General features: G+C 46.9%; 1 protein-coding gene across 1 annotated transcript in view; it reads left to right on the top strand.

Annotated features, from left to right (window-relative positions):
- Positions 1-25770, top strand: part of IFT172 (intraflagellar transport 172) — a 30433-nt gene that overhangs the window by 4462 nt on the left and 201 nt on the right. The window contains exons 7-47 of the mRNA XM_065730629.1: positions 10-97; positions 944-1158; positions 1239-1362; positions 2754-2849; positions 3735-3896; positions 5271-5324; positions 5825-5928; positions 6618-6703; positions 7194-7306; positions 8250-8417; positions 8789-8925; positions 9278-9385; positions 9915-9999; positions 10340-10432; positions 10763-10840; positions 11543-11791; positions 13199-13277; positions 13685-13805; positions 14249-14393; positions 14466-14555; positions 14941-15038; positions 16899-17034; positions 17114-17230; positions 17949-18091; positions 18769-18862; positions 19106-19170; positions 19293-19473; positions 19977-20086; positions 20362-20491; positions 20674-20772; positions 21109-21218; positions 21731-21794; positions 22035-22121; positions 23062-23178; positions 23379-23489; positions 23827-23946; positions 24409-24504; positions 24761-24820; positions 24991-25089; positions 25259-25412; positions 25512-25603. Coding sequence (XP_065586701.1) covers positions 10-97; positions 944-1158; positions 1239-1362; positions 2754-2849; positions 3735-3896; positions 5271-5324; positions 5825-5928; positions 6618-6703; positions 7194-7306; positions 8250-8417; positions 8789-8925; positions 9278-9385; positions 9915-9999; positions 10340-10432; positions 10763-10840; positions 11543-11791; positions 13199-13277; positions 13685-13805; positions 14249-14393; positions 14466-14555; positions 14941-15038; positions 16899-17034; positions 17114-17230; positions 17949-18091; positions 18769-18862; positions 19106-19170; positions 19293-19473; positions 19977-20086; positions 20362-20491; positions 20674-20772; positions 21109-21218; positions 21731-21794; positions 22035-22121; positions 23062-23178; positions 23379-23489; positions 23827-23946; positions 24409-24504; positions 24761-24820; positions 24991-25089; positions 25259-25412; positions 25512-25603 — 4678 coding nt within the window. The remainder of the gene's footprint in view (positions 1-9; positions 98-943; positions 1159-1238; positions 1363-2753; positions 2850-3734; positions 3897-5270; positions 5325-5824; positions 5929-6617; positions 6704-7193; positions 7307-8249; positions 8418-8788; positions 8926-9277; positions 9386-9914; positions 10000-10339; positions 10433-10762; positions 10841-11542; positions 11792-13198; positions 13278-13684; positions 13806-14248; positions 14394-14465; positions 14556-14940; positions 15039-16898; positions 17035-17113; positions 17231-17948; positions 18092-18768; positions 18863-19105; positions 19171-19292; positions 19474-19976; positions 20087-20361; positions 20492-20673; positions 20773-21108; positions 21219-21730; positions 21795-22034; positions 22122-23061; positions 23179-23378; positions 23490-23826; positions 23947-24408; positions 24505-24760; positions 24821-24990; positions 25090-25258; positions 25413-25511; positions 25604-25770) is intronic.

Raw genomic sequence — 25770 nt, 5'->3', positions numbered from 1 at the left:
TCTTCACAGTGTGTCGGGGAAGGGAATCCTGTCTGGCCATGCAGATGGAACCATAGTACGCTTCTTCTTTGATGATGAGGGCTCAGGTGAATCACAGGTATCAAAGATCCTTATTCAGTGTGCAAAATTCCTGTATACACAATTTAATCCCCAGCTCAATAATTCTACAAAGTGATCAGGCTGTAGAGAGAGTGCAAGTCTGGAGAGAAGCTGCAGTCTGTGCTTGCTAAAATAGGTTTTATGGAGCACTGATGTAGTCAGAGCAGTAATGAGATACTCTAAACTACTCTAGAGTAATGAGATACACTAAACTACTCTTACTACTACTACTACTAGTGTGGTAGTAAGAGATGAATTTGTATATGAAACACGAGGTTTTTTCAGCTGTCTGGGAAGATCTCATGTTAGACTATCTGGAAGAATGATGCTTGAATGGGTAGGGTTTTCAGGGAACAGTCCCAAGTTCACATTGTATCTGTGGACAGAATACTATGGGCACCCAGCATTTCTGCTAAGCCTTCTGCTTCTCCCCAGCAGGAGCAGTCTCACTGCTTTAAGCTGTGATGAAGAAATGATGTTCCTAATCAGATCTTTTCTTTCTAACTGAAGCAGTTTGATCACGTCTGCCTTCTGGCATGATAAACTGAAAGGCCCCAAATGTATTCTGACAGCTTAATCATGCATCCCAGTCTAGTCAATAGTACTGGTCTTCTTAGGTACATCAGCAGTCTTATCTCCTAATTAAATGAGTGGAATAGTCCTTATATCTCAGCTCTGGCTTCTGTCTGCCTTCCTACAGCCTAGGACATGCAGACAAAGCAACACTCATGAACTGGTCTTTAAGGAAAGTCATCATACTGGTCTCATTGTGGTAGACTGCAGAGCTCAATTGAGAGCTCAGAACCAATGGTGTGTTCAAGATCTTATCTTCTCTCTTATGTAGGGTAAGCTGGTGATGCATCCTTGTCCTCCTTATGCCCTTGCCTGGGCTTTGAACAGTATTGTGGCTGCAGGATGTGATAAGAAGATTGTGGCTTATGGGAAGGAGGGCAACGTGATTCAAACCTTTGACTATAGCCGAGACTCCACAGAGAAGGAGTTCACCACAGCAGCTGCCAGTCCTGGTGGCCAGGCTGTTGTCATTGGAAGCTATGACAGGTGCGGTGAAGTCTCCCCTTTGTAGTGTTCTCTCCTTCAACTGTGTTCATTTTTTCAGTGTTCTTCATCTGTTCTCACAGGCTAAGGGTTTTGAACTGGAGCCCACGCCGTGGTGCCTGGGAAGAAGCCAAGCCCAAAGAAATACCTCACCTCTACACCATCACAGCTCTAGCATGGAAGAGGGATGGTTCAAGGATCTGTGTGGTTTGTATCACGAATTAGCAGCCTTGAGCCCACGAGCCACATGCCAGGAGTAATCTCATGCATTCCCCTGAGATCAGAGTTCTGTGATACAGAGAGGGCTCATGAGAATAGTCACCATCACCTAGGACTGTGATGCAGGGTGCTTAGGCTGAATCCTCGTGCAGGGGCCACTGCTAAAGTCAGTGTCCAGTGTGCCCAGTGAGAGGACAAGAGGCAGTGGGCACAAACCGAAGCACAAGAGGTTCCATCAGGAAACACTTCTCCACTGTGCAGGAGGCTGAGCCACGAAACAGATTGGCCCAGAGGGTTTTGGAATATTCCTCTCTGGAGATCTTCAGAAGCCATCTGGATGTGGCCCTGGACTTCTCTAGATGACTCTTGCTTGAGAAGGGGAATCAGACCAGGTGTCCTCCAGAGTTCTCTGCCAGCCCTAACCATTCTGTGATTCTGTATATTTTCAATGAACCTGGAAAACAGCATGAATGGTTGTGTAATGGCTCGGTGGTACCAACTTCTTTTTTGATAAATGCAAGTAATGTCAGCGTGGCTTCCCTAGGGCAGTTGCATGAGCATTGCTTCCTCTGAGTACCAGTTCCAGAAAAACTGAACTGTTTCTTATCCTCTGTGTGCTGTTTTCATTTCAGAGCTGTCTTTTTCTACTTCCAGCCTATGGGCTCTGATCTGCCTTTCTCTATTAAGTAATTCTTCAAAGCTCTTTAAATTGAGTTTTGAGTTGAATTGGATTCAATTATCTTTATGGGTCCCTTCCAGCCCAGGATATTCCATTGTTCTAAATTAATCTTTCTTTAAATGCTTCTTTATTAAGTTAAATATCTCCTTACATAATCTAATGAGTTTTAATTTACAACTTCTTTGTGATAGTTTATGCATCTTTTTATGTTCAATGAAGTCCAGAATCCTTAAAATCTTATTCATTACTAATTGAACAAGAACAAATATTTGCAGAGAAGGGGTAGGAAATAAGGAATAGGTGAGTGCTGGAAGGAGTGGAGGTGTTACAAAGAAAGAGATAAAGGTGGAAGGATTCTGTTGGAAGAGAGGAGAGTTTGGGAGGTTAGAAGAGGGGTTTGTGGAAAATAGTGATAATGGGAAATAAAGGAGATGGTGATAAAGGTGATTTACTACTTTTTTTACACTCTCTGTTGTGTATGTGCCAATATGTGGGTGAGCTCTATTTCTCTAGAATTTTTCCATCTTCCTGTTCTTTTAAGAAAGTCAGAGTAGGGCTGGTCCTTATGCATCTGGGGGCTGGTTCTGCAGAGGAGCAAGGATGTGTGGGTTTCTGTTCCACCTCTAATCTTTGCGTGAATAGGGTCTGAATACCTCTTCTTAAAGAACTGACTAACTAAGAAGTGTGTTTGTTTCCCTAGGGCACTCTGTGTGGAGGTGTTGAACAGTTTGACTGCTGCCTTCGTAGAAGCATTTACAAAAATAAATTTGAAATGACTTATGTGGGACCAAGCCAGGTAAGAGGATATCCAGCAAGGTTGTGTCTCTTGGTGAAAATGAGATGTTCATTAAAACTAAATGTGTTTGAAGTTCTTTGTGCCATCAGCTTCTTTCCTGTCCACAATCTGCCTCCACTCCTTGTCCCCACCATTCAGATTCCTCATATTCTGCTGAGAGAATTCTGTAAATTCTGTAGTAGTTAGCATCATCCCCAGCACAACTATACAACTGTACTTGAAAGAGTTAAGAGCAATGGTGTATTTCTCTAAGTCCACTACCTCATTCTCTCCTCCCTTTAAAGCACTTGCACTTCCTTGAAAAACATGCGCCAAAATCATCAGCAAGTTACCAAAGCATTTTAGGTATACATTTACATCCATGTTTTGCCCACAGCAACTTCTTGGGAAGGACATAGAGAATATTCCTGGAACAGGATCAAGTCTGTGTGGAAATTAGATAGGAGCAAAGACAGTGGAGTTTATTTCCTAGCTTGTGAACTTGTTTGAGGTACCTCTGAGTAAAATACAAGCTTCCTAAGTGGTTTAATTTTACTCAGCTTTACCTGGTTCAAAATCAGGTAGTAAAGGTGCACAGGCAATCCAGGCATCCCTCTGTAGTTAGTGATGAGAGAGCAGGACTCCTAGAGGATGACTTGTCCTTGAGAGCCTGAGTAGTCCTCCAATTAGTCTAGAAACTTCCAAGTGGTAGAAGTGAGAATGCCACACTTCTACAGTCATCATCCCATAAAAAATAAACAGTAAGATTTCTGTAAAAAACAGGGAGAAATGATATGAGGGGATATTTAAGCAACCAAATATCATGTTACGTAATCTTTCATAGGGCAGGGATGCTCTTCCTGTGTGTGTGGAAAGCAGGCCTCATATTTTTCCTGTTTTCTGTAGGTCATTGTGAAGAACCTCTCAACAGGAACTCGTGTTGTATTGAAATCCCACTATGGTTATGAGATTGATGAGGTGAAGATCTTAGGGAAAGACAGATATCTGGTGGCCCATACATCAGACACTTTACTGCTGGGTGACATCAACTCCAACAAGCTCAGTGAGGTAATGGAAAATCTATGATGTTTCATGAATGTCAAATGCTTAACTTTGCAACTCCCAGAATATGTTTTCTGCATGGAAAAAAAAATATTACCAAGTTATTTACCCATTCATTTTCAAAGAATCATAGAATAATTCAGGTTGGAAGGGATTTTGGGAGATACCTTCTCAAACCACTTACACAAAGAAGGCGTGCTTTTAGCAAAGGGAAAATTCAAGACCAACTGAGGAGACTGAATGTGTCCAAATCTACGGGACCCAATGACACACATCCCAGGGTACTGAAGGAGCTGGCTGATGTGGTTGCCAGGCCATTCTGTTATATTAGAAGTCATGTCTGTCAGGTGAAGTCTAGATTAAACATTAGGAGGAAATTCTTCACTCAGAGGGTGGTGAGGCCCTGGCACAGGCTGCCCAGAGAAGCTGTGGATGGCCCATCCCTGGAGGCACTCAAGGCCAGGTTGGATGGGGCCTTGGGCAGCCTGAGCTGTGGGGGGCACCCAGCCCACAGCAGGGGGATCAGGACTAGATAATCTTTGAGGTCCCTTCCAACCCAATCCATACTATGATGTATCAGTGTTTTCACTGTCTGGTGCCGGAAGAGTGGAGAGGGGAGGACCATACTGGATGCTGTACATCTGCACATTCCAGATGTGAAAGTATGAATCCTATTGTGCTTTTTCTTAATAAAAATAAAAATATATACTAAAAATCCATTCATGATTACAGTACCACAGCTTGTGCCAGTACCATTTCCAGTACAGAACAGTCCAGACAAAACTGTCCAATGCCTTGAACCTGTGTGCAAAGTGATGAGACTATATGCTAAGCCTGGAAAACCTAGGCTGTGGGTTAGATATCTGGCAAAAGTATTAAATTTGCCCCAGGACATTTTTGCTTTGTTTGCACAAGTGTGTAATTTTATTCAGACTAATGCTATGCTCGTGAATCTGGCTGGGAGCAGTAGTTCCTGATTGTAGATGTGAGTTGGAAGATACCACTGAAAACTTAGGCAGACTGCCTCTGTATCATACTGCACAGAGGGCTTCTTGCACTTGCTATAATAACTTCCTATAAAGAACAAGGCTGTGAATAGTCTGTTTACCTTCTTGCTATCTTACTGAAGCAATGACTTCAGTTTTCTGCTTAACTGTCCACTTGCCTGTTGTAATCACAGCAACTATTGCATTACCCAGTGCTCTTCTCAAATTCTGGGTGAGCAACAGCTGGACTGCTGGAACATGATCACTTGTGCAGTGTAGTTCTTGTTATCTGTCCTGGGAGGTGAGAGCTTTACCACCCACCACAGTGCCTGCAAAGTGGTTCCCTCCTGGAGCTGTCGGCATGGACTGCTCACTGTGTGCTGTTGCATTGTAGGTAGCCTGGCAAGGATCTGGAGGGAATGAGAAGTTCTTCTTCGACAATGAGAATGTAAGTTGGATGGGGGGGTGCTACTCATAAATGATGAATAAAGCAGTGTGTGCTCTGGCAGAAAAAGTGACAAACACGTTTCTTGGAAAGTAGGGTTTTTCATCTGTTTCCTGAGGTACAGGGCAAATCCAGTGTGAACACTGTGTCATAATCACATAGGAGAGAGAAAAGAAAAACAGCCAGAGAGGATGTTAGAGGCACAGAAAACAGAGTGTGTTAACTGTCTGGAATTCTGTGCTTTCTGGCAAGGCAGGAAGAGCTGGACAAGTTTAGATTTATTGGCTGATAGCTCTCAGAGTGACAGCTTGGCTCCTCCTGCAGGAGTAGTAGGCCCAGAACTAAAATCACCAGCCAATCAGAACAGAAGACAAGAACATTTCCTTGCTCATCCCAGTGGGTTTGAATTTATACTTGTCTGCAGCAGTCCTTTTCTGCTCACCTCACTGGTAGGTTTTTGTGCTATTCTGGCATTTCTGTAAGAGAATTTTCCTCTCTTACAGGTCTGCATGATCTTTAATGCAGGGGAGCTGACACTGGTAGAATATGGAAGCAATGACATCCTAGGGTCTGTCCGCACAGAGTTTGTGAATCCCCATCTTGTCAGGTAAGTGTCATACCTGCCTGTGTAGCCAGAACTGACGTTTTGTGGGAGTGACCTCAGATATATACATTTGGAAGTGTACCCTTCTGTAGGATGTAACTCACAGGCAATGGGACCTGAGCACACATCACTGCATGTTTTCTGGGTGATCATCTAGCAATCACCAACAGTGGGGTTCAATTGCTGTGCTGTGATTAAGGGTTGTAATGTTTTAGAAACACTTTAGAGCCCATTTTCCTCTAATATGTGTTCAAGCTTGACTTGGCTATTGCCTGCAGAAGAACCTGTGCGTGTACTTGGGCATCTCTGTATCCAGCTGGTCCTAGTACAGCATGACTGGGGACTTCCAAGTGCAAGTGGGACCTCTTCTGTCTCTCTAAAATATCATATGCCCTTTGCTAATTCAAGAGGAGAGAAGGAAAGATCGTGGGCTACTCAGAGGTGAAAGCATCATAATTTCCTATTAGGAACCATGGGTCCAAAGGGGCAGCTTCTGGAATGAAGCCATGAATCAGAAGCATTGTTCTCATTTGAGGCATCTGTAGGTATTGCACAAGAGTCACAGGTTGAAGAACTACAAGAAGGTTCATGTAGGGTAACTGCAAGTAAGTCTTGCAGGGGGAGGATGGGATTTGGTCCTTTGAATTCAGAGAGCAGTAAAGGTAACAGTAATCATCCCTTTCAAATAATAGTGTCCGTATCAATGAGAGACAGCAGAGAGGCGTGGAGGAGAACAAGAGACTGGCTTACTTGATAGACATCAAGACTATAGCAACAGGTGAATATAAACATCACTCACTCCCCTGTATTTTGCCTGCCTTCCCAATTCCTTTGCATTCACCGTGCCAGGCAGCATGTCCCTGAAGGCCCTCTTTGCATTCACACTGTCAGGCAGCAGATTTCTGAAGGCTCATTTCACATTCCTTCTGCCTCTCAACAGGTCACTAGACACCAGGCTTCCCTGTTTTTGGCAGGTTAGCTGCCTTGTGTGGGCACAGCTGTGGAGTGGCTGTCACTGTGTCCAGCACCCAAGTTCTGTACTGCCTGTGATCTTGTGCATGCTCGTAGGAGGATGGAGGGAGTTACTGCTGTTGATAAGGCACCAAGATAAATGTCACTGCAGTCTGCTTTTTGTGTCACAGTGTGTTTGCTAGTGGGTCCTAAGGTATTTAAGTCCCAGGTACCTGATCCCCATGGGGCAACACTGGGTGTTCAGCACCCTGGGACACATTAGGTACTAATGCCATTTTTCCTCTTTCTTCCCCAAGTGGACCTTGTTGGTAACTACAGTGTTGGCACTGTCAGCCACGACAGCAAGATTGATTGGCTGGAGCTGAATGAAACAGGCCACAAACTACTCTTCAGGGACAAGAAGATGAGGGTAAGGCCAGGCAGGGGAGTGTGGCATGGTGGCACACCTTGGGAGAAGTAAAGACAGGTATGCCTGAATGCAGGGAGAGTAATGATCAACATATGAAGTACTCATGATTTTTTGAGCACTCCTTAGGAAAAACAGACCGTGTTCAGATTGCATGAGCTGGCAGCATTGTATGTTTGGATTTTAGTCATATCTAACTCTGAAGTTAGTTACTTGACATCTTCTTTCATCTCATTACTCCTTAAAATACAGATTCTATACTCTTTTGCTGGGAGAGGGGGGCAAGTGAGTGAATCTCAGGATGGGGACTCCAATGTTGTACTTACACATGTCAATTAAAAAAGGTATTCTCTGCTTGAATTCTCTAAAACAGCTTAGTCACAAACAAATAGCATGTCTGGTATGACTTTTGGCTTGTGCTAATTCCCAGACTGAGACTGAACATAGCCTGGGAGAGTATTAGTAAGCCCAGGACAAAGTTATTCCCTCAGTGGTGGAAACAGTTTCACAAGCAAATGCCCTTTTTGCTTATTGGCAGCAGTTCTTGCAGTAAGATTTTACCCAGAACAGACAGTTCAACACAGAATTGCAGAGTAAGGCTTTCTTTGTCCCCTAGCCTTGTTTGCATGAAGGATTTAAAAGACCATTCTCCTGTTGGAGCTCTACAAAAGGCATCTTTAGATTTCCATATTTATGAGCTTATTAATAAGGAAGGCAGGATTTGAACATGCTGCTTAAAATGTGCAAGGATTAAAAAGAATCTTAAGTCTTGAATAGTAATATGTAAAGGAGTGTGAAAGTTCAAGCAATGTATCTTGGAAAATGTAACTCTTGGTTGGTGATTTCTATTTACAATATGCTTGCTTAGCTGTTCCTACTGAGTTCATGTGAGCTAGCAGCCCAGCCTTGAGCCATGCTGAGCCTTTTTCTCCTCTTTCCCATCTAGTTGCAGCTGTATGACATTGGAAGCAGCACCAAGACTACCATTTTGAACTATTGCTCCTATGTGCAATGGGTCCCTGGCAGTGATGTGGTGGTGGCTCAGAGCAGAAACAACCTCTGCATTTGGTATAACATTGATGCTCCAGAGCGAGTCACCATGTTTCCTCTGAAGGTAAAACTCTGGAGGCTTTGATTTCCTCCATCAGTTTCTGTTAAATCTTGCTTGTATGTGTGGGAATAGGCAGGATGATATTGCAGAAAGTGGACAGAAGGGGTCTACTGTTTTCTCCTGGATAAAATACGAGCTCATCTGTCTCGTATTGCTCTGCCAGAAATGCTTTGTGGTGGGTGATTTTGGCAGAATGTGGAGATAGGAGAAGCTGCACAGTGTCTCTTTCCTCTGATGTGATAAGGACAGTGTCTGCTAGGTGTGAGCTCACTCAGCAGAATTTTAGTCTGGTAGAACTGTCCTCTACAACCCTACATACAACCCTATGTATCCCCAGGCAACATGGGAATGTTGATAATTGGTACTCTTTTTAGGGAGATGTTGTGAACTTGGAACGGAACGATGGGAAGACTGAAGTGATTGTGTCTGAAGGGGTGAGCACTGTGTCCTACACACTAGATGAAGGTCTTATAGAGTTTGGAACTGCCATTGATGATGAGGATTATCACAGGTAAGTGCTAGATAAGCCATGTGGTTGTGGGAGGTACTCCAGATCACTTAACAGACACCTGAGGGTCTGTAATCCATGAGTTACACCAGCACAGCTTTCCATGCTGAGTTGAAATTTAGGTGCTGAGTGTAATTTTGATGCAGGGCATGGCTGTAATGCCCTTTAGCAGTGAGTACTCAGCTTTGTTATCTTCAATGATTTTTTCCTCGTATGTCAAGCCTTATTTTATATGGTTTTCTTCAGAACTCTTAGCCATCTGTTTTCAGGGCATCTCTTGTTAGAAAGCTCTAGTCTCAGCTTAAAGAGCTCTTCTATTCTGTTACTGAAAGTCTACAATTCTCTTTGTCTCAAGGGCTACTGCGTTTTTGGAGACACTGGAAATGTCAGCAGAGACTGAAGCCATGTGGAAGACCCTAAGCAAACTAGCTTTAGAAGCTAGACAGCTGCATATAGCAGAGAGGTATGGGAAACAAGCTAAGCCATCTTTCTGTCCTGAACACTCTCTTTGCTGAATCCCTCGCAAAATCCAGGGCCTAACTAAAGAAGTGATTTTTTGTATGGCCTGGAAAATTTACTGCTTTGAAGAATGAAGTGTTCTCTATTCCAGGCAGTGACTTTGCCCTTTAATCTTTGGCAGTAATGATAGTACTAAGGACAGGGAGGTATCACTTCGTAGCATAAATTTTTGCTGATGGCAACCCAAGGCAATAGCAAGGTTTCAGGGATCTGGTGGACACGGACAAACTCTGCACATCTCTGAAGAGCAGGGAATTGGAGGTTGGATGCTGATCGTGTCCGTGGCTTCTCTACAAACCAGGGCTAGAGGGCACATGTGAACTTGAACCTTGACAAAATCTTTCTACTGAGGTGAGGCTACCCACCTCTCCACCTTGCACTGCATGATTTTGCTGCTGAGGTTCTGATTTTGTTGCCTTAAACCAAAGATGCCGACAAACCCATTAGTGACCAACTGCTTTGTTTTCTCACAGGTGTTTTGCAGCTCTGGGTAATGTGGCAAAGGCTCGATTTCTGCATGAAACCAATGCTATTGCTGACCAGGCAGCTCAAGAGCATGTACGTCAAACCTTTCCTGCTGTTCAGGATAGTCACATCCCTGTAAATTTTTGCATACATGTTATCTTGTGTCCAAGCCCCACTGTATGCTGCTACAGACCAGGACTTGGTCTTGTAGAATCTACTGACATACTCCTCCATCCAGGCCTGCCAGGACCCTCTTCTGGCTGGTCATTGCATGCCATGCTGCACCTCTCTTCTCACTTCTGTGATTCACATCTGTCTTCTTCAGTTTCTGTGATGACTCAGACCTTACCTGTATTCCCTTCCCTTGTACCATATCCAGAGCCTTTTGTTTCACCCAATATAAAAAACCTGAGCTAACTGTAACTGCCTGCAGGGTGGGGATGGTACAGACCATTACCTGGTGCGTGCCCGCTTGGCCATGCTAGACAAGAACTACAAGCTGGCAGAGATGATCTTCCTGGAACAGGTGAGTAAAGGAACAAGGAGCTGAAAAGATCTCTTTATTTCTGAGCAGAACTGTGTGCTGAGGGGGATTTCTGAGAAGCAGGAGGTTGCTTGTGCCTGGGAGAAAATTTCTTGCCCTGGAATAGAAGGAGATGTTCTGTCTTCCAAGGTGTAGAGTGGAGGATTGCTCTGAGGGGCTGGAAGAGAGTGAGGAAGGATCAATATCCATTTAAAGGGCATGGTTCACATGTTCAAGTGTTTTCTACATTTCTAACCCTGCCTGTTCTGAGAGCTCAATGGCAGTGTGTCTGCTAATGGATCCTTCAGCTTGACACTTTGCTCTTTAATGCAGAATGCCACAGAAGAAGCCATGGACATGTACCAGGAGCTGCACATGTGGGATGAATGCATTGTTGTTGCAGAGGCCAAGGTACAGAGTATAGCTTCACTAGACTGTGGTCTGTGCTTACTTGGCAGGCCTCCTGGTTTGGAGTCCAGTCAGGGTCTAGGTGCACTTCACCTGGCTTATGAGAGATAATTCATTATAGTGCTGAATAGGAAACGATGTCTCTAAGACACAGCAAGTGCAGAGATCAGCAAGGTAGCTGTGAATGGCAGAAAGACAAGGTTTGGGGATAGACAGATGTTTGGGCTGATGCCAAACACATGCTTTTATTTTATGGAGTACAGTTTTGCATGGTTAGAGGGCCAGAGTGCATTAGAAATGTGGTTTAGGCAAGATTATGCTAGCCCAATTTGTCCATGAGAAAGAACACAAGAATAAAATCTGCGGGTTCTACATGATCGTGCAACTGACAGCCAAGGAATAAAATATCAAGGAATGTCTAAATGTGATAAAAGGGGAATGTAAGGGGAGGTTGCTTTGATGGAATTACCAACTTGGTGAATAGTGAGGAAGAAAGGATAATGAGATTGATTTAGGAGTAGGCTTTGTAGAGGAATGGGTAGTACAGTGGCACACTGGGCTTGCCTTTTGGTTTCTGCTAACTGCAGTTGCTTAGTTTAACTGGGTGGCAAGATGTCTGGTGCCATGAGCTATTCAGAGCCTGCAGGAGGAGCAGGACAACATCTTGCCTTTGTTCAGATCAACCAGTGATGCATTTTTCAACAGGGACACCCGATGCTGGATAAGCTACGTCGGGGTTACTACCAATGGCTGCTGGATACCCAGCAGGAAGAGAAGGCTGGGGAGGTCCAGGAAGGACAGGGAGATTATCTGGCAGCTGTCAGCTTGTACCTGCGGGCAGGGCTGCCAGCTAAGGCAGCACGGCTGGCCATGAACAGAGATGAGCTCATGACCAATGGGGATGTCATCAATAGGATCTCCACGGCACTGATCAGAGGAGAACTGTTTGAGCAGGTAAGTGGTCCACCCCATCTCGGGCCCTCTTCTTACTGAGTAGTATGAAAGCTCTTAGCCTGCCCTCTGCATCTGTGAGATAGAGAGGACTGAGCTGGAATGTAGCAGATGCAATTCTGTGTTGATAAATTGACATTTGACACTCAGTAGGAAATCCTAACTGCATCCATCATATGCAGAAGAAGCCTAGAAGTGCTGTTATTAGTCAGGGAAAAGATCACAACTCACTGATGGCATGTCTCCAAAGCTGAGTGTTCAGTAACAGCCAAGGAGGCGTTTGGGAAACCAAGAACCAACTGGAAAAGGAGTCGCCAATGAAACAGAAAACAGAAATGTACAGTGCTTCCTCATAGCTAAAAAAATAAATAAATGATGATACAGCTTTCAGATAAGGATTATCTAAATGGAAAAGCTAAAGAAGAAAAATCAGAGGAGGTTATAAAGACACTCCTACACTATGAATGTCCAAGAAGGGTAGTGATGATATCTAGTAACACAAGAAATTAGTAACTACTTATCATTAGGTGACACTTTTACAACAGAAGGGTGTATTTCATGTAGCTCATAATTATGTTAATGTAAGAAAGGAGTGCTGAGTCTGACCCAGATACAGCTTGGTATCCTGGCCAGCAGCAGCCTCTTGCAGATGCTTGAGAAAGAACTATAAAGAACAAGGAAGGCAAATACATGCTGACACTTCCTGTAGTGCACTTTTGTGGCCACCAGCAGTTTGCAGACTATAGTCTACCTGGTCTGGGAAGGTTTATTTTTAGGTTTAAGAGCTTGCCAGATTATTAGTTTAACGATATGTACTTTTGAATCTGCAGCATTGGCTGTGAGTTACCCAGTGCAGCTATGCACTGTGTGAACAACCACTTCTTTCTGCCTGCCTATTTTACACGTCCTGCTTCAATTGCATTTCTCCAGTTTCATTTCACTTTGGGCCTTTTCTGACCATTTCATTTTGGCCCAAAAGAAATATATGTTTCTCCTGGAATCATAGAATCACTGGAGTTGGAAGGGACCCTTAAAAGCCATCTAGTCCTACTCCCCTGCGATGAACAGGGACATCGACAGCTAGATCAGACATCCACTGTGTCTCGTCAGTATGCAGAGAGAAGTTACCTCACAACAATGATATTAATAGGTGACACTCCAGATAAATAATTGGAGAGTGTGGGTCCACAGAGAAGGTGAGGATCTCAGCATGTGCAATCTTTCCTTGAAGTCCCCTTTATCTAGATTAGTCTTGGTTAGTGAAGAAGGCACAGCTGATGAAGAAATCTCTGTGGCAAAGTCTATTTTGGTAAAGGCTGACAGCTCTGTAGGTGGGGCTGATGGAGCAGTAGGGTGGATACTGTGGGGAGACAGGAGCTCTGAAAACTGGTGATTTGTGTTTGTCATTAGGCAGGAGACCTGTTCGAGAAGGTTGGGAACGCACGGAAGGCTCTAGAGTGCTATTGCAAGGGCAATGCCTTCTTGAAAGGTACTGTGCTAACTGTGATGTTCTACCCCTAGCTTCACCTTTCCCCAGCAGGATCCTGGGTATTCTGGCCTGGTGGCAGAATAAGCTGTTGTCTTGAATAAGCTCAGAGTTGCCTAGATGCTCTGAAACTTCCATGTATTACCTCATAGTATGTATTTTCACATGGTAACACACAGCTCAACAACAAGATCTTCTTCCCCAGGGCCTTGATCATGCTCATTGCACCAGCATAGGTTTGATCCAGCCCTCCACAGGGTCTGGGTTGCTAGGTAGCCCATTGGAGCTGGACTGATCAAGGGAGTCACCAACCACCCTCCCACTTCTATCCCCTATCCAAGGCCCATGTTTGCCTCACAGTTCTGCTTCCTTGCTGGTTTCAGCATAACAGCTCTCATGTCCCCTTACAGCAGTGGAGCTGGCTCGCCTGGCATTTCCTGCAGAAGTTGTGAAGCTGGAGGAGGCATGGGGAGACCATCTGGTGCAGCAGAAACAGCTGGATGCTGCCATTAACCATTATATCGAAGCCAGGTGGGGGCAGGTGATGGCTGTATAACTAACAGCAGCATAACCTGGCAGGTTATGGAATTGATACTATTTGTTTAAATCAGTAGGGCTTTTTTTCTGACTAAGCCCTCAGCCTTGCTTTGCCAGTGCCCCTGGTACTTTCATGCAGTCTCTGCTGGCCCAGCCATGAATTCCTCACTACTTTTCTTCCCAGATCTTTCAGCCCTAATTAGTCTTCTCTACTGTCCTAATTCTTAATTCTTCCCCCTAGCTTTGCCAGTATCCCAGACCTTTGTTCTCAAACTTCTTTCTGCTTTCTTCTCTACTGATACTGTGAAGTTATTTGGGTCCTTCTTGCTGCTCTAACCCTGGAAGAAGAATCGAGCAGCAGGCTGCTTTGGACTCTCTGGCTCAGCTGAAGGAGATGACTGCTGACTGACTGTAAAAAGTAATGTTTCTGTTGCTAGGTGCTCCATTAAGGCCATAGAAGCAGCTCTGGGAGCCCGGCAGTGGAAGAAGGCCGTCTACATTTTGGACCTGCAGGACAAACAGACAGCAGCTAAATATTATCCCAAGATTGCCCAGCACTATGCAGCCCTACAGGAGTATCAGGTGAGGCCACAGAACACAATCATTGCTGTTCTGTATACTTTGAGATTGCTGACTATAGTCATCTCACTACAGATTGCAGAGGAGCTGTACATCAAAGGAGACCAGACCAAAGATGCCATTGACATGTACACCCAGGCTGGGCTCTGGGAACAGGCTCACAAGGTAAAATCAGAAACCAGAGCTTCTAGGGACCTCATCGTGCTTGCTGAATTGTCCTTCATCAGCAAGTGGCCTTGTGTGCCAATATCAACAAGCACTGTTTCTAAAGGATCAGTGTAGGGGCATCTGAAAGCAAGAAAGAATTCAGTCTCTTGTATCCACAGTCCACTTCACTACAGCAGCCCAAGGTGGGTGCAGCTGTCACAAGTGGTGCTCTTCAGAGGGCTTGGTCCTGTGTACTTTGATCACAGTGACAAATGACAACCAGTTCTCTGCAGAGCATGTAGTGTATGCACGTGTTTGAAGTGGGAAGGAGATTCATTTTCACCTTCTACTTCACTACTCTGTATAAAGAAATTGCTTGTCCAATGTGTGTTTGTTTTGACAGCTGGCAATCAAGTGTATGAGCCAGGAAGATGTGTCTGTTCTCTACGTAACCCAAGCCCAAGAGATGGAGAAACAGGGCAAGTACAAAGAAGCAGAGAGGTGAGCATTATCCTCAGTGCTGGTTCAAGACAGAGCTCTGAAAGTTTGGCTATGGTGAGAAGGAGCCCTTTGCTTTAGTAGGAGCAGAGTTTGGGACTAGGATTTTGAAAGATCCCATGTACTGTATCACCACATTGGGGCTGATATTTCAGAGGTCACAGGAGGAGAACTCAGCGAACTATTAATGTATTTTTATCCACCAGGACAAAAAGGAGATTAAGGTGTCTCACATAGCAGAAATAGGGCAGGGCTTTTTACCAGCATACCACATCTGGTCTGTCATGGCCACGGAAGTATTTTCCAGCCAGGTTACTGTTTTTGTCAGTTCTGGATTAATAACACAATCAGGTTAGTAGGTACAGGGACACACGCAGCTGTCTGATGCCATGGCACCTGATCTCAAGGATGCCAGTACATGAAAGGCAGCATTACAGCTGGAAAGGTCACATGGAGTTTAATCCTTTTGGTGGCATATATAAGTTGAGCTGACGTTGTCATGTTGCCATCCCACCAGGACTGACAACCTGAGCTTGGAGGCTGGGATGAAAGCAGGTCACAGAAGCCCAGAGGGTCCCTCCAAGTCAGGGCACAGTGAGGATGGAGGAAATAACATCACCCTTCAGCAGATGATGGTGGCATAACAGATGGTCCCTATCTAAGCAGTGCTCAGCCATGCAGTGTACAGCAGTCATGCCATACACCAGTGCTGTATATCAGCTATATACCAGCTAACAGTGCTGGGCCTGTTATACCCCAAAGTGCAGTTGGCCCTTTTGGCTGCCAGGGCACACTGGTGACATATTCAGCTTGCTGTCAACCAGAACACTCAGATCTCTTTCTTCAGGGCTACTGTCCAGCCTCTCACCCCATGGTCTGTACATATATCCAGGGTTGCCTCATCCCAGCTGCAGAATCTTGCACTTGGTCTTGTTACATTTCATGTGATTGGTGGTTAGCCCTCCAATTTGTCAGTATCTCTCTGTAAGGACACTCAATCCTCAGGGGAGTCAGCATTTCCTCCCAATTTAGTATCATCCACAAACTTACCCAGTGTATACCTTCATGTCCTGTACCTAAGTTATTGATGAAAACATTAAAGAGAATTGGCCCTAAAATGGAGCCCTGAGGAGCCCTGCTAATGACTGCCTGCCAATCTGATTGTAACCATTTGAGCCCAACCAGTCAGCCAGTTGTTCACCCATCATATTATGTATTTGTCTGGATGTATGCTGGACGTTTTGTCCAGAAGGATACTGTGAGAGACAGTGCAGAAAGCTTTGCTGAAATCCAAAAGGGTTACATCAGCTGGCTTCCCTTAATCAATTGGATGGCCAACCTTTTCATAAAAGTTCATGAAACAGGACTTTCTCCCCGTGAACCCTTGTTGACTGTGACTACTGACTGTATTGTCTTTCAAGCATCTTCAGTAACTTCCAGAATAATCTCCATGATTTTATGAGGCACCAAAGAGAGACTGGCAGGCATGTAATTAACAGATTCTTCTTTCTTGCCCTTCTTGAAAACTGGGATAACATTTGCCAACTTTCAGTCAACTGAGAACTCTCTAGATTACCAGGGCTGTTGAAAAATAATTGAGAAAGTTCTCACAATAGCATTACCCAGCTCTTTGAGTACCTTGGGATGATTCCATCAGGCCACACAGACTTGCATGCATTCAACTGGAGCAGCAAATCCTGCACAGGTTCAGTGTTGGCTGTGAATTTATTGTTCTTGCATTCGTGGTCCTCCAGCAATGCCTTCTGACAGTGGGCCTAGGATATGGTCCCAGCTTTGTGCAGAGAGAGTACAGGGACTGAGTATGTCCTCAGCTGAGTCTTGTGAATGTGCTTGTGTTCCCAGGCTGTACATCACTGTAGATGAACCTGATTTGGCCATCACTATGTACAAGAAGTGTAAGATGTATGATGAGATGGTTCGCTTGGTCGCCAAGTACCACAAGGACTTACTCAGTGACACCCATCTACACCTGGGCAAGGTGAATGCATCTCATGGCCAGGGATCTGCTAGGGCAAGCAGGGATAAGAGTGTCACTAATCCATTGCTTCTTACTGCAGGAGCTGGAGGTAGAGGGACGTTTACAGGAGGCTGAGTACCACTACCTAGAAGCTAAGGACTGGAAGGCTGCAGTAAACATGTACAGAGTGAATGACATGTGGGAGGAAGCCTACAGGGTAATGATCACAGTGATGCTGCCACGCAGGGTTGCAGGATCCCAGCAGGCATTGCCCTGTGTGTATTCACCACAAAATGTGCAGACTTGACATAGACTATCTAACTATATATATGGAATGGACTATCTAACTATATATAGGGAATGAAGGCCCTTGTGCCACTGCTCTGCAGTATTGCACTCCAAAAGCAGGCCTGGGCTCCTAGGCACTGTGCAGCACTGCTTCCTCCAGGTGTTGCTCCACTCCTAACCGCTGCACTGTGTTCAAGCATAGAATGATCTGGGTTGGGAGAGACCTTAAAGATCATCTAGTCCAACCACCCTACCATGGCCAGGGACATCTTTCATTAGATAAGAGTACCTAAAGTCCCCAGCCTGGGTTGGGCTGAAAGGCTGCAACAGAGTTTCCCAGTAGCCTTCTCCAGTCTCCATTGTGTCTTGGAGCTACTGCTCTTCCACTCTGTAGGAGCCCCCACAATACTACTTCTTCTACTATACATATAGATTCTCAAGCAGAACCTGTAGGGATCACTTCTGCTGAGCTAAGAGCAGTCTGGGTGGTGCCATTTAAGCCTTTGTCTCATTCTCCCTGCCCTCAGAGATGGCTAATGAAGGGCTCCTCAGGAGAGAGCAGTTGTGCAAGAGGGTAAGTCGTGGCTCAGCCTGCTGAAGTAGAAATAGATGCACTGTGGTTTTTCTGCTTTCTTTGCTTTGTATAGGTGGCCAAGGCACATGGTGGGGCAAACTCTTACAAGCAAGTGGCCTACATGTGGGCAAGGAGTCTGGGAGGAGAGCCAGCTGTGAAACTCCTCAGTAAATTTGGACTTTTGGAGATGGCCATTGACCATGCAGCTGACAGCGGGTAAGCAGATCCTTCAGCCCAACACTTCCACCTGCATGACCTGAGAAAGATGGAATGGCCTAAGATAAGTAACTACATATGTGTGATAGCTGCAGGTCCAGGATATGGCATACCTTCCCTCATGTTCTCCCCTGCTCATACCTTGTGCTTCCTCACACTCTGTCCTTGGCACAGAGGGCTTAACAGATAAGTCTTGTCCACCTGTTAGTCTATAGATGTGAAGTCTGAGGTGGGCAGACAAAAGAAATTTTCCCTTTAACTTAAACAGAGAGATCTTATGAGAAGGTATTCCTCATGTCACCATAAGTAACTGCTTTCCAGAAGTGTTTTGGTCCCATTCTGCACTTGCTCAGGCATGTGTCTGCACTGCCATCACAATGCTGCTCTGCCCCATCTCCCCTACTTTACTGGGCTCCTGGGAGCTTTGTGACCATTCTTTAGGGCTCAGCAAAGGACCTCTGGCGCTTACAGCAAATGTGAAGGGGTTGAATCTCCTTAGTGAGTGTTGAAAAAGTTCCTAGGTTTTGATCAAGGAGTAGTGGCCTGACTTGAAATCCTCTCTCTTCCCCCCTCCCCTCTCCCTGTGTCTTGTGCTCTGTTTGATGTCTCACTCTTGATGAAAGCATGCCCTCGCAGCACACAGTCCTGCTGTGACCCCATTTTCTCTTTCATTTCAGCATCTTTGAGTTTGCTTTTGAACTGGCTCGCCTCTCCATGAAGCAGAAGATGCCAGAGATCCACTTAAAATATGCTATGTTCCTGGAAGATGAGGTAATTTTACCCCTTGGAACAGGTAGAAGCTCCCTGGCCACTCAGGTGGTTGAACAGTTCTCATGAAGGGCTGCTGCATAAGGCACTTTTGTGGCTGCAGACACTGCTTACCTCCACAGCCATAGCCCCAAGCTTCCACACACCTCTCTGTTTCATAAATCCACTCTTCCTCATGGTAAGTAGAGGTCACGTGCCGGTATCAGGAGAGGAGAGCATGCACAAAAACTCCTTCTTCTTTTCTAGGGCAAATTTGAAGAGGCTGAAGCAGAATTTATTAAAGCTGGAAAACCCAAGGAAGCAGTGCTAATGTATGTAGTCTTCCTGGTTTCGGGCTGCTGCATCTCCCTGTGTGGTGCCAACCTGATGGCTTCTCCAGCCCTGCTCTGCCTCCTGCCGTGCCTCTTATTACATCTCCTGTCAATCCTCCTAGGTTTGTGCATAACCAGAACTGGGATGCTGCACAGCGTGTGGCTGAGGCTCACGACCCAGACAGCGTGGCTGATGTGCTTGTGGGGCAGGCACGGTTTGCTTTTGAGCATAGAGAGTTCCAGAAAGCAGAGGCCTTCCTCCTGCGGGCACAGAGACCTGAGCTGGCAATAAAGTACTACAAGGTGAGTGTCGACTGTGGCAAAATCATTGTCACTGGTTGATAGCCCAGTTCCTATGGAGGAGTAAAATCCAGCTCCTGTCAGCTCAGAAGCCAAAGAAAAACATTCACACAGGTGGTTGCTGGTATCACTTAAATCTGGCCTTTTCTTAGAAAGCTAAACTGGCAAGAATTTCACAGCCTATCTTTGCTCTCCCACAGCTCTGGGAGAAAGTACCTTGCCAGAAAGCTCTGGGTAGGCCTCAGGGATGGTGTGAGTGAGTGAGTTTGAAGATTGTAAATGCCTGTTCCTTAGAGGTAGCTAGGGTGAATGCAGAACCTTCCCCTGAAGTTGCCTGGGTGAAAGGTGCTATTTTGGCTGGCAGAATTAGATGACATTGCCGTGGTTGTTCTCCCAGTGGATCCTCTGGCAAGATGACATGCAAGGCTAGATGCATTGCCATGTCAGGAGAGCAGTGGACCTTGGTGGACTGGTGAAAGTTTCTCCTCTCTGGTGTGCTTCTGCAGGAGGCTGACATGTGGAGTGAAGCCCTGAGGATCTGCAAGGAGTACGTGCCCGGTCAGCTCGAGGAGTTGCAGAAGGAGTGTGGTAGGGAGGCTGCCAAGAAGGGCTCTGGGTAAGGGTCGTGCTCAGGCTGCAGGGAACAGGCTGCTTGCTCTTTCCTCGGGCCATTCATCTGCCAGGTCTCCAGCACTGCCAGTGCTTCTCCTTAATCAACACTCTCCTCAGTGTTAGCTGTGTGCATTCCTTGACACACATGCAGCCCCATCTCCCTTCTAAGATCTCTGACTTACTTCTGCTCACAGCTCCCTGCCTATGCACTACACACTGTCTGCAGGATTTCCGTGGTACCATCACAGCCTTGTTTACAGCCTGTGTTTCTCTCTGCAGAGGAACAAAAGGGCTGCTGGAGCAGGCACGGGAGTGGGAACAGGCAGGGGAATATGCCAGGGCAGTGGACTGCTATCTGAAGGTGCAGGATTCCAGCAACAGCATCCTGATGGAGAAGTGTTTGCTGAAGGTGTGATTTCCTTCATCTGCTCTACTATCTAGGAGGCTTCCTTGAACCTATAGTGCACCCCCCAGATATGACTTCTGCATTGTTCAAGTGCACCTGACTCTATTTTAGCTGGGACTGAGCTCTTCCCAGCTTCATCCCTTTCTCAAACAGCTCTTATTGCTGCTGACAGTTTCTCTTTGCAGGCTGCTGAGTTGGCTGTTAAGTTCTTGAGTCAGTCACAGAGCATGGAGGTCACACGGACTGTGGCTCCTCAGCTGGTGGCCATGAAGAAATACAGTTTGGTGAGGGCTGTCTCCTGCCACTGCAGAAGCAGTGACAAAGGAGAGCTGTATCCATGGGGAGGAGGGCAAGTCACATCCTGGGGTGGTGGGAGGGTGGCCTGCTCCAGTCAGGCAGTGCTGAGTCATCAGAAAGAAGGAAGGAGGGGAAAGGAATCAAGTTCTGGAATGGCACGAGGGACTCAGGCCTTGGGAGGAGACAGAGAAGGGGGTTATCTTTTTGGAAGAGACTTTCTGTTGCTGCTGTGTGTTAGGCACTTTCAACATTGCTATCTCCAGCCTGGGCTGCAGGCTGCCTTTGGAGTTCTGTTCCTTATGAGGCTATCTCTGCCTCTGCAGGCAGCAGAGCTCTACCTCAACTTGGACCTCATCCGAGAAGCTATTGATGCTTTCATTGAAGGGGAAGAATGGAGCAAAGCCAAACATGTGGCTAAGGAGTTGGACCCCAGGTATGCCCTGAGCTTCTCAGATGAGACTCTTCTGACTTTCCCTCCCACCCTAGTGGGGTCCCTTGCCCTGTCCTGTCCTGCTGCCCCTGGATATTCTGGATTCTCCCCACAGTGATATTCCCAGCCTTGACAGGGGACATTCCCCACATCTGCCCTTCCCAACTGCACCATCCTTTTACCATCCGGACTTTTTTCTCTTGGCCCCATTGCCACAGACCCCATGGAAATCTTCATTCTCTTTATCATATCCCTATCTTCCCTCTTCTTGTTATATTCCTTATATAAGTGCATATACTTCCTTCTGAAAGGCCTGTCATCCCTTTCTCTCCTCACATGTATTGGGAAGAGCTGCCCAGCCCCTTTCTTCCCCCTTCTACCTGTGTACCCAGCAGCACACCTGAAAGATGTGAAAATCCTCTTTATCTCAAAGCAGACAAAGTTGAATCCAGCCTCTGCACTGATGCAGAGTGCTCTTAGTCCTGCTGTCTGTTAAGATTCTTTCTACCCCGTAGGTCAGAGGAGTATGTGGACCAGCGTTACAAGGAGCATTTAAGGAACCAAGGAAAGGTGGATTCGGTATGTATTTGGGGTGTCCCACAGGACAGGGACAGAGGTCTCTGCAGCCTTCCTTACGGGGCCTCATGTCCATAGGAGAGAATTCTGTGCACGCCTGAATCATGGCTTCTGCTTACCAGATGGGTCACGTTGGATCTCTGCTTCCATAGAGAGGGGAGGGACTGTGTGTATGTGAAGAAAAGATGGAGGTGGATAGGAAACCTTGCCCTCACAGTGAATTTATGCTGTTTCCATCCTCAGCTGGTGGGAGTAGACGTCGTGGCTGCTTTGGATATGTATGCAGAGCAGGAGCAATGGGAGAAGTGTCTGGAGGTTGCAGCTAAGCAGGTGAGTACCTGTGTGGGCCCTCAGGAGCAGGCTGGGGGTCCTGGCTCTCTGAAGCAGTGTCAGCAGGAATGAATGGGCAGAGGCAAATCAGCCTTCACTGCAGCAGCTTAGAAACCACCTCTCTGCTGCCCCCATCGTGGCCCACCACACCTAATAAGGAAGCATTAGAAACCAGAAGCATATTGTGTTTGAACTTTGTGACTGATGGAACACTGCAAAGGCTAAATGAGTTCTTTGGGTTGAAAGTAATTGGCACCAAGGAAACAGAGAGCTTTCTCTCTACGTGTTCCTCAGAAGCCTGGTGTCTGTTGAAATTAGACATCTTTGTCATGAAAGCAAGTTTGACATTTTTTGCATTTTTACTGACTGCAAGCCAACAAAATGACCCTATCAGAGTAATAAAAACAGAGAAAAGCAAAATGAAACTGCTTTAGAGCTAATCCAGGATCTACTTTGGGGGTTTGTTCATGTTCAGTGGCTACTGATAAATGAGCCACACTAAGGGCAGGTGCTCATTCCCTAAAGTGAGGTATTGCTTCAGACTGAGTAACAGTAGGGCAGCCCCTGGGAAAAGGGTCTGCAGTAACTGCAGATATCACAGTTAATCCCTCAGGCAAACACTGGCAATTTGGGCAAGCAAATAGTGTTGTGCTGTTGGTTTTGTTGTTGTTTCTAATGCAATAAGCAGTAACCTGAGTTTGGTCTCTAATAGAGTAAACTTGATTTCTTTTTGACTCAGGCTTCTCTGTTGATATGAATGGTTGTTGTTGTAGCAGCTGTTACCTTGGAGAGTCCTGTGGTGATGCTCAGGAGGCAGCAGTGTTGATTTCCCAGGCTCAATTTATACACAAGCATCTGAAACCATCACTACTGAGTGAAGAGCGCTCAGCTCGTTAATCTTATGCTGTCAGTTTTTCTGTTTTCTGTGTGCCTTCTCCAGAACTATAAAGTCTTGCACAAGTACGTAGCTCTGTATGCAACCCACCTGATCCGGGAGGGCAGCTGGGACAAAGCCCTGAGCCTGTACGTGCAGCATGGAGCCCCTGTCAACCCACAGGTAATGAAGACAGCGGTCCAAACCACCTCTCTGAGAGCCCTGGCTGGAGGAAACATTCTCTCCCTGTTTCCCTGCCTTGTCCTCTCCCACTCTCCACAGAGGCACTGCTCCATGTGCCTGAGAGCAGAGCTGCCCTTCCCTTGGCCTGTGATTGGCAGCAAGAAGGGCTCCAAACTTCTGCCACTCCTCTTATTGTGCAGAACTTCAACATCTACAAACGTCTTTTCGTGGAGATGGTGAACGCACCCGGCATGAACTGTGCTGAGGCATACTCCAGCTGGGCTGACCTGCGTGATGTCCTCTTCAGTCTGGTGAGCGTGGGCCACAGCCACCACTGCCCGTTAAATCTGACATCCTGGTGGCTCCTAGCAAGGGGAGAAAGAAGAGCAGCAGGTCTCTACTAAACCAATCAAATCCAACGATCCCTTGTTGATCCAAGCTCCCCTCCTTCCAGTGCAGCCTGCTGCTCTCCCTTTCCCCACAGCCTCCTCACTTCAGCACTCTGCAGCACCTGGAGCACTCAGACCTTTCCCAGCCCCTCGAGGCATCTGGATAATTCAAATCATTCTTTCTCCCAGCTTTTCCACAGCCTCGAGCGGATGAAAAGTGCCCTCGTGCTCACGTGCTCCCTATTATTCTCTTCTCCAGTGTGAAAATTTAGCAAAGTCAAGTGAGGGGAACACTCCAGCACATACAGAGTTTGAGACCATGCTGCTGATATCTCACTACTACGCCACCCGCTCCGCTGCTCAGGGTGTGAAGCAGCTGGTAAGGATCTTCAGGTTCCTTCAGCAAGCCAGCACTGTGAGTGCAGAGCTCCGTGGGGACGTGCAGGTTTGGGGCAGGAGGATCTAGAGGTGCTTCACAGGGAGAAGGAATTGGTCCCATCTTGGTGAGGGAGAGGCTTCAGTTAGTGTGTGCTGTACTTGGGACTGAAAAAAGAAAGGCGGCCAGAGAACAGCAAAGATGAGAAGGATAGGCCTGGAGGTGTGCAGTCAGTGGGAAAAAGACCAAAGAACAGGTGACAAAAAATAACTGCTGGGACTTCCAGTCTGTAGTGGCCATGGGAAAAAAAAGAGCTCCTTCAGTGAAGGCTTTTAGAATAGGTGGGAACCCAGGAAGGGTGGCTGCAGAGCCCTGCTGTGAGGTTATGTGACCTCATGAGAGCTCTTCCAACCTGGTTCCTTCACGTGCTGACTGCTGTGGCTTTACTGTCCCCTGTGCCTACAGGACACCGTGGCTGCCAGGCTGTCCATTTCTCTGCTGCGCCACACTGATCTTCTTCCTGCAGACAAAGCCTTCTATGAAGCTGGGACAGCAGCCAAGGTGAGAGCTGTCTGCAACCAGAGAGGCTCAGGGATTCTGAATTTTATCTTGCACGGTCTCCCAGTTGTTACCTCCTAACTGTCATCTTGTGACTACGGGCTCTGAGCTCCTGCCCAGACGTAATGACACGCAGCAAGCGTAGCAGCGTGTCCTCACTGTTTGGTGCTGGCTTTCCAGCCCGTCACTCACGTGGGGGAGTTGTGGCTGTGAAAATAAACCTTTGCCTGGTCTCACTTGGGGTTTCTCTCAACACCAGGAGGTCAACTGGGAGAACATGGCCTTCATCTTCCTGAACCGCTTCCTGGACTTCTCAGACGTGCGTATGTTGTGCTGACGGGGGGGGTCTGTCGTGCTGCCACCCAGTGACAGTGGGCTGTAGGGCTGTGCACACCCAGGGGATGCAGATATCACCACCTTTATGCTACAGACTGCAGTGTGAACGCCAGGGAGGGTTCTGCCACCCCGTCACCACCTCTCCTTTCTCAGGCCATTGAAGAAGGGAACCTGGATGCTCTGGACCACTCAGATTTCCAAGGCACAGACATTCCCTTTGAAGTGCCACTCCCAGCCCACCAGCACGTGCCTGTGAGTATCACTCCCCTTCATCAGCTCCCCCAGAAATGCTGCCCGAGGGCTCTCTGAACAGGGACCGGTACAAGGGTGGCACTGCAGACGGAAAAGCAGCCAGCACCATCCACCACACACACACACACACACACACACACCTGCACTGTCCCTGCCCTCTGCCCTGCAGGAGGAGAAGCGGGAGGAGGTCAGGGACTGGGTGCTCACCATGTCCATGGACCAGAGGCTGGAGCAGGTGCTGCCACAGGACGAGCGTGACACGTACGAAGCCTCCCTGGTGGCTGCAGGCACAGGGGTGCACTCCCTGCCCTGTGTGCTTACAGGTGAGCTAAAGCTGCCCTGCTGTGAGGAACTGCAGGGAGGGATAGAGGAGGGCTGCTGCGGGGCTCGGCTCGTGGCTGAGGGTGTCACTGTGTGGCCAGGGTACCCTGTGCTGAGGAACAAGATCGAGTTCAAGCGGCCAGGACGAGAGGCCAACAAGGACACGTGGAACAAGTTCCTGATGGCTGTCAAGGTGAGCCAGGCACTCATTCCCCCGCGCTGATAACTAAGCATTGTCCCACAGGTGGAGCTACACCAACCCAGGGCCGTTTCCTTGTACCCTCCCCCGTGTGCTGCTGGGTGGGAATTAATCTCACAGCACCGGGGTACAACAAGCCCTGCAGGTGCAGCTCTGCCAGC

This window comes from Cyrtonyx montezumae, unplaced genomic scaffold (assembly GCF_038088225.1).
Source record: "Cyrtonyx montezumae isolate F1298 unplaced genomic scaffold, pur_monq_1.0 scaffold_13, whole genome shotgun sequence".
NCBI lineage: Eukaryota > Metazoa > Chordata > Aves > Galliformes > Odontophoridae > Cyrtonyx > Cyrtonyx montezumae.
The sequence above is the reverse complement of the archived record's forward strand: the minus strand, read 5'-3'. Positions and strand labels throughout refer to the sequence as shown.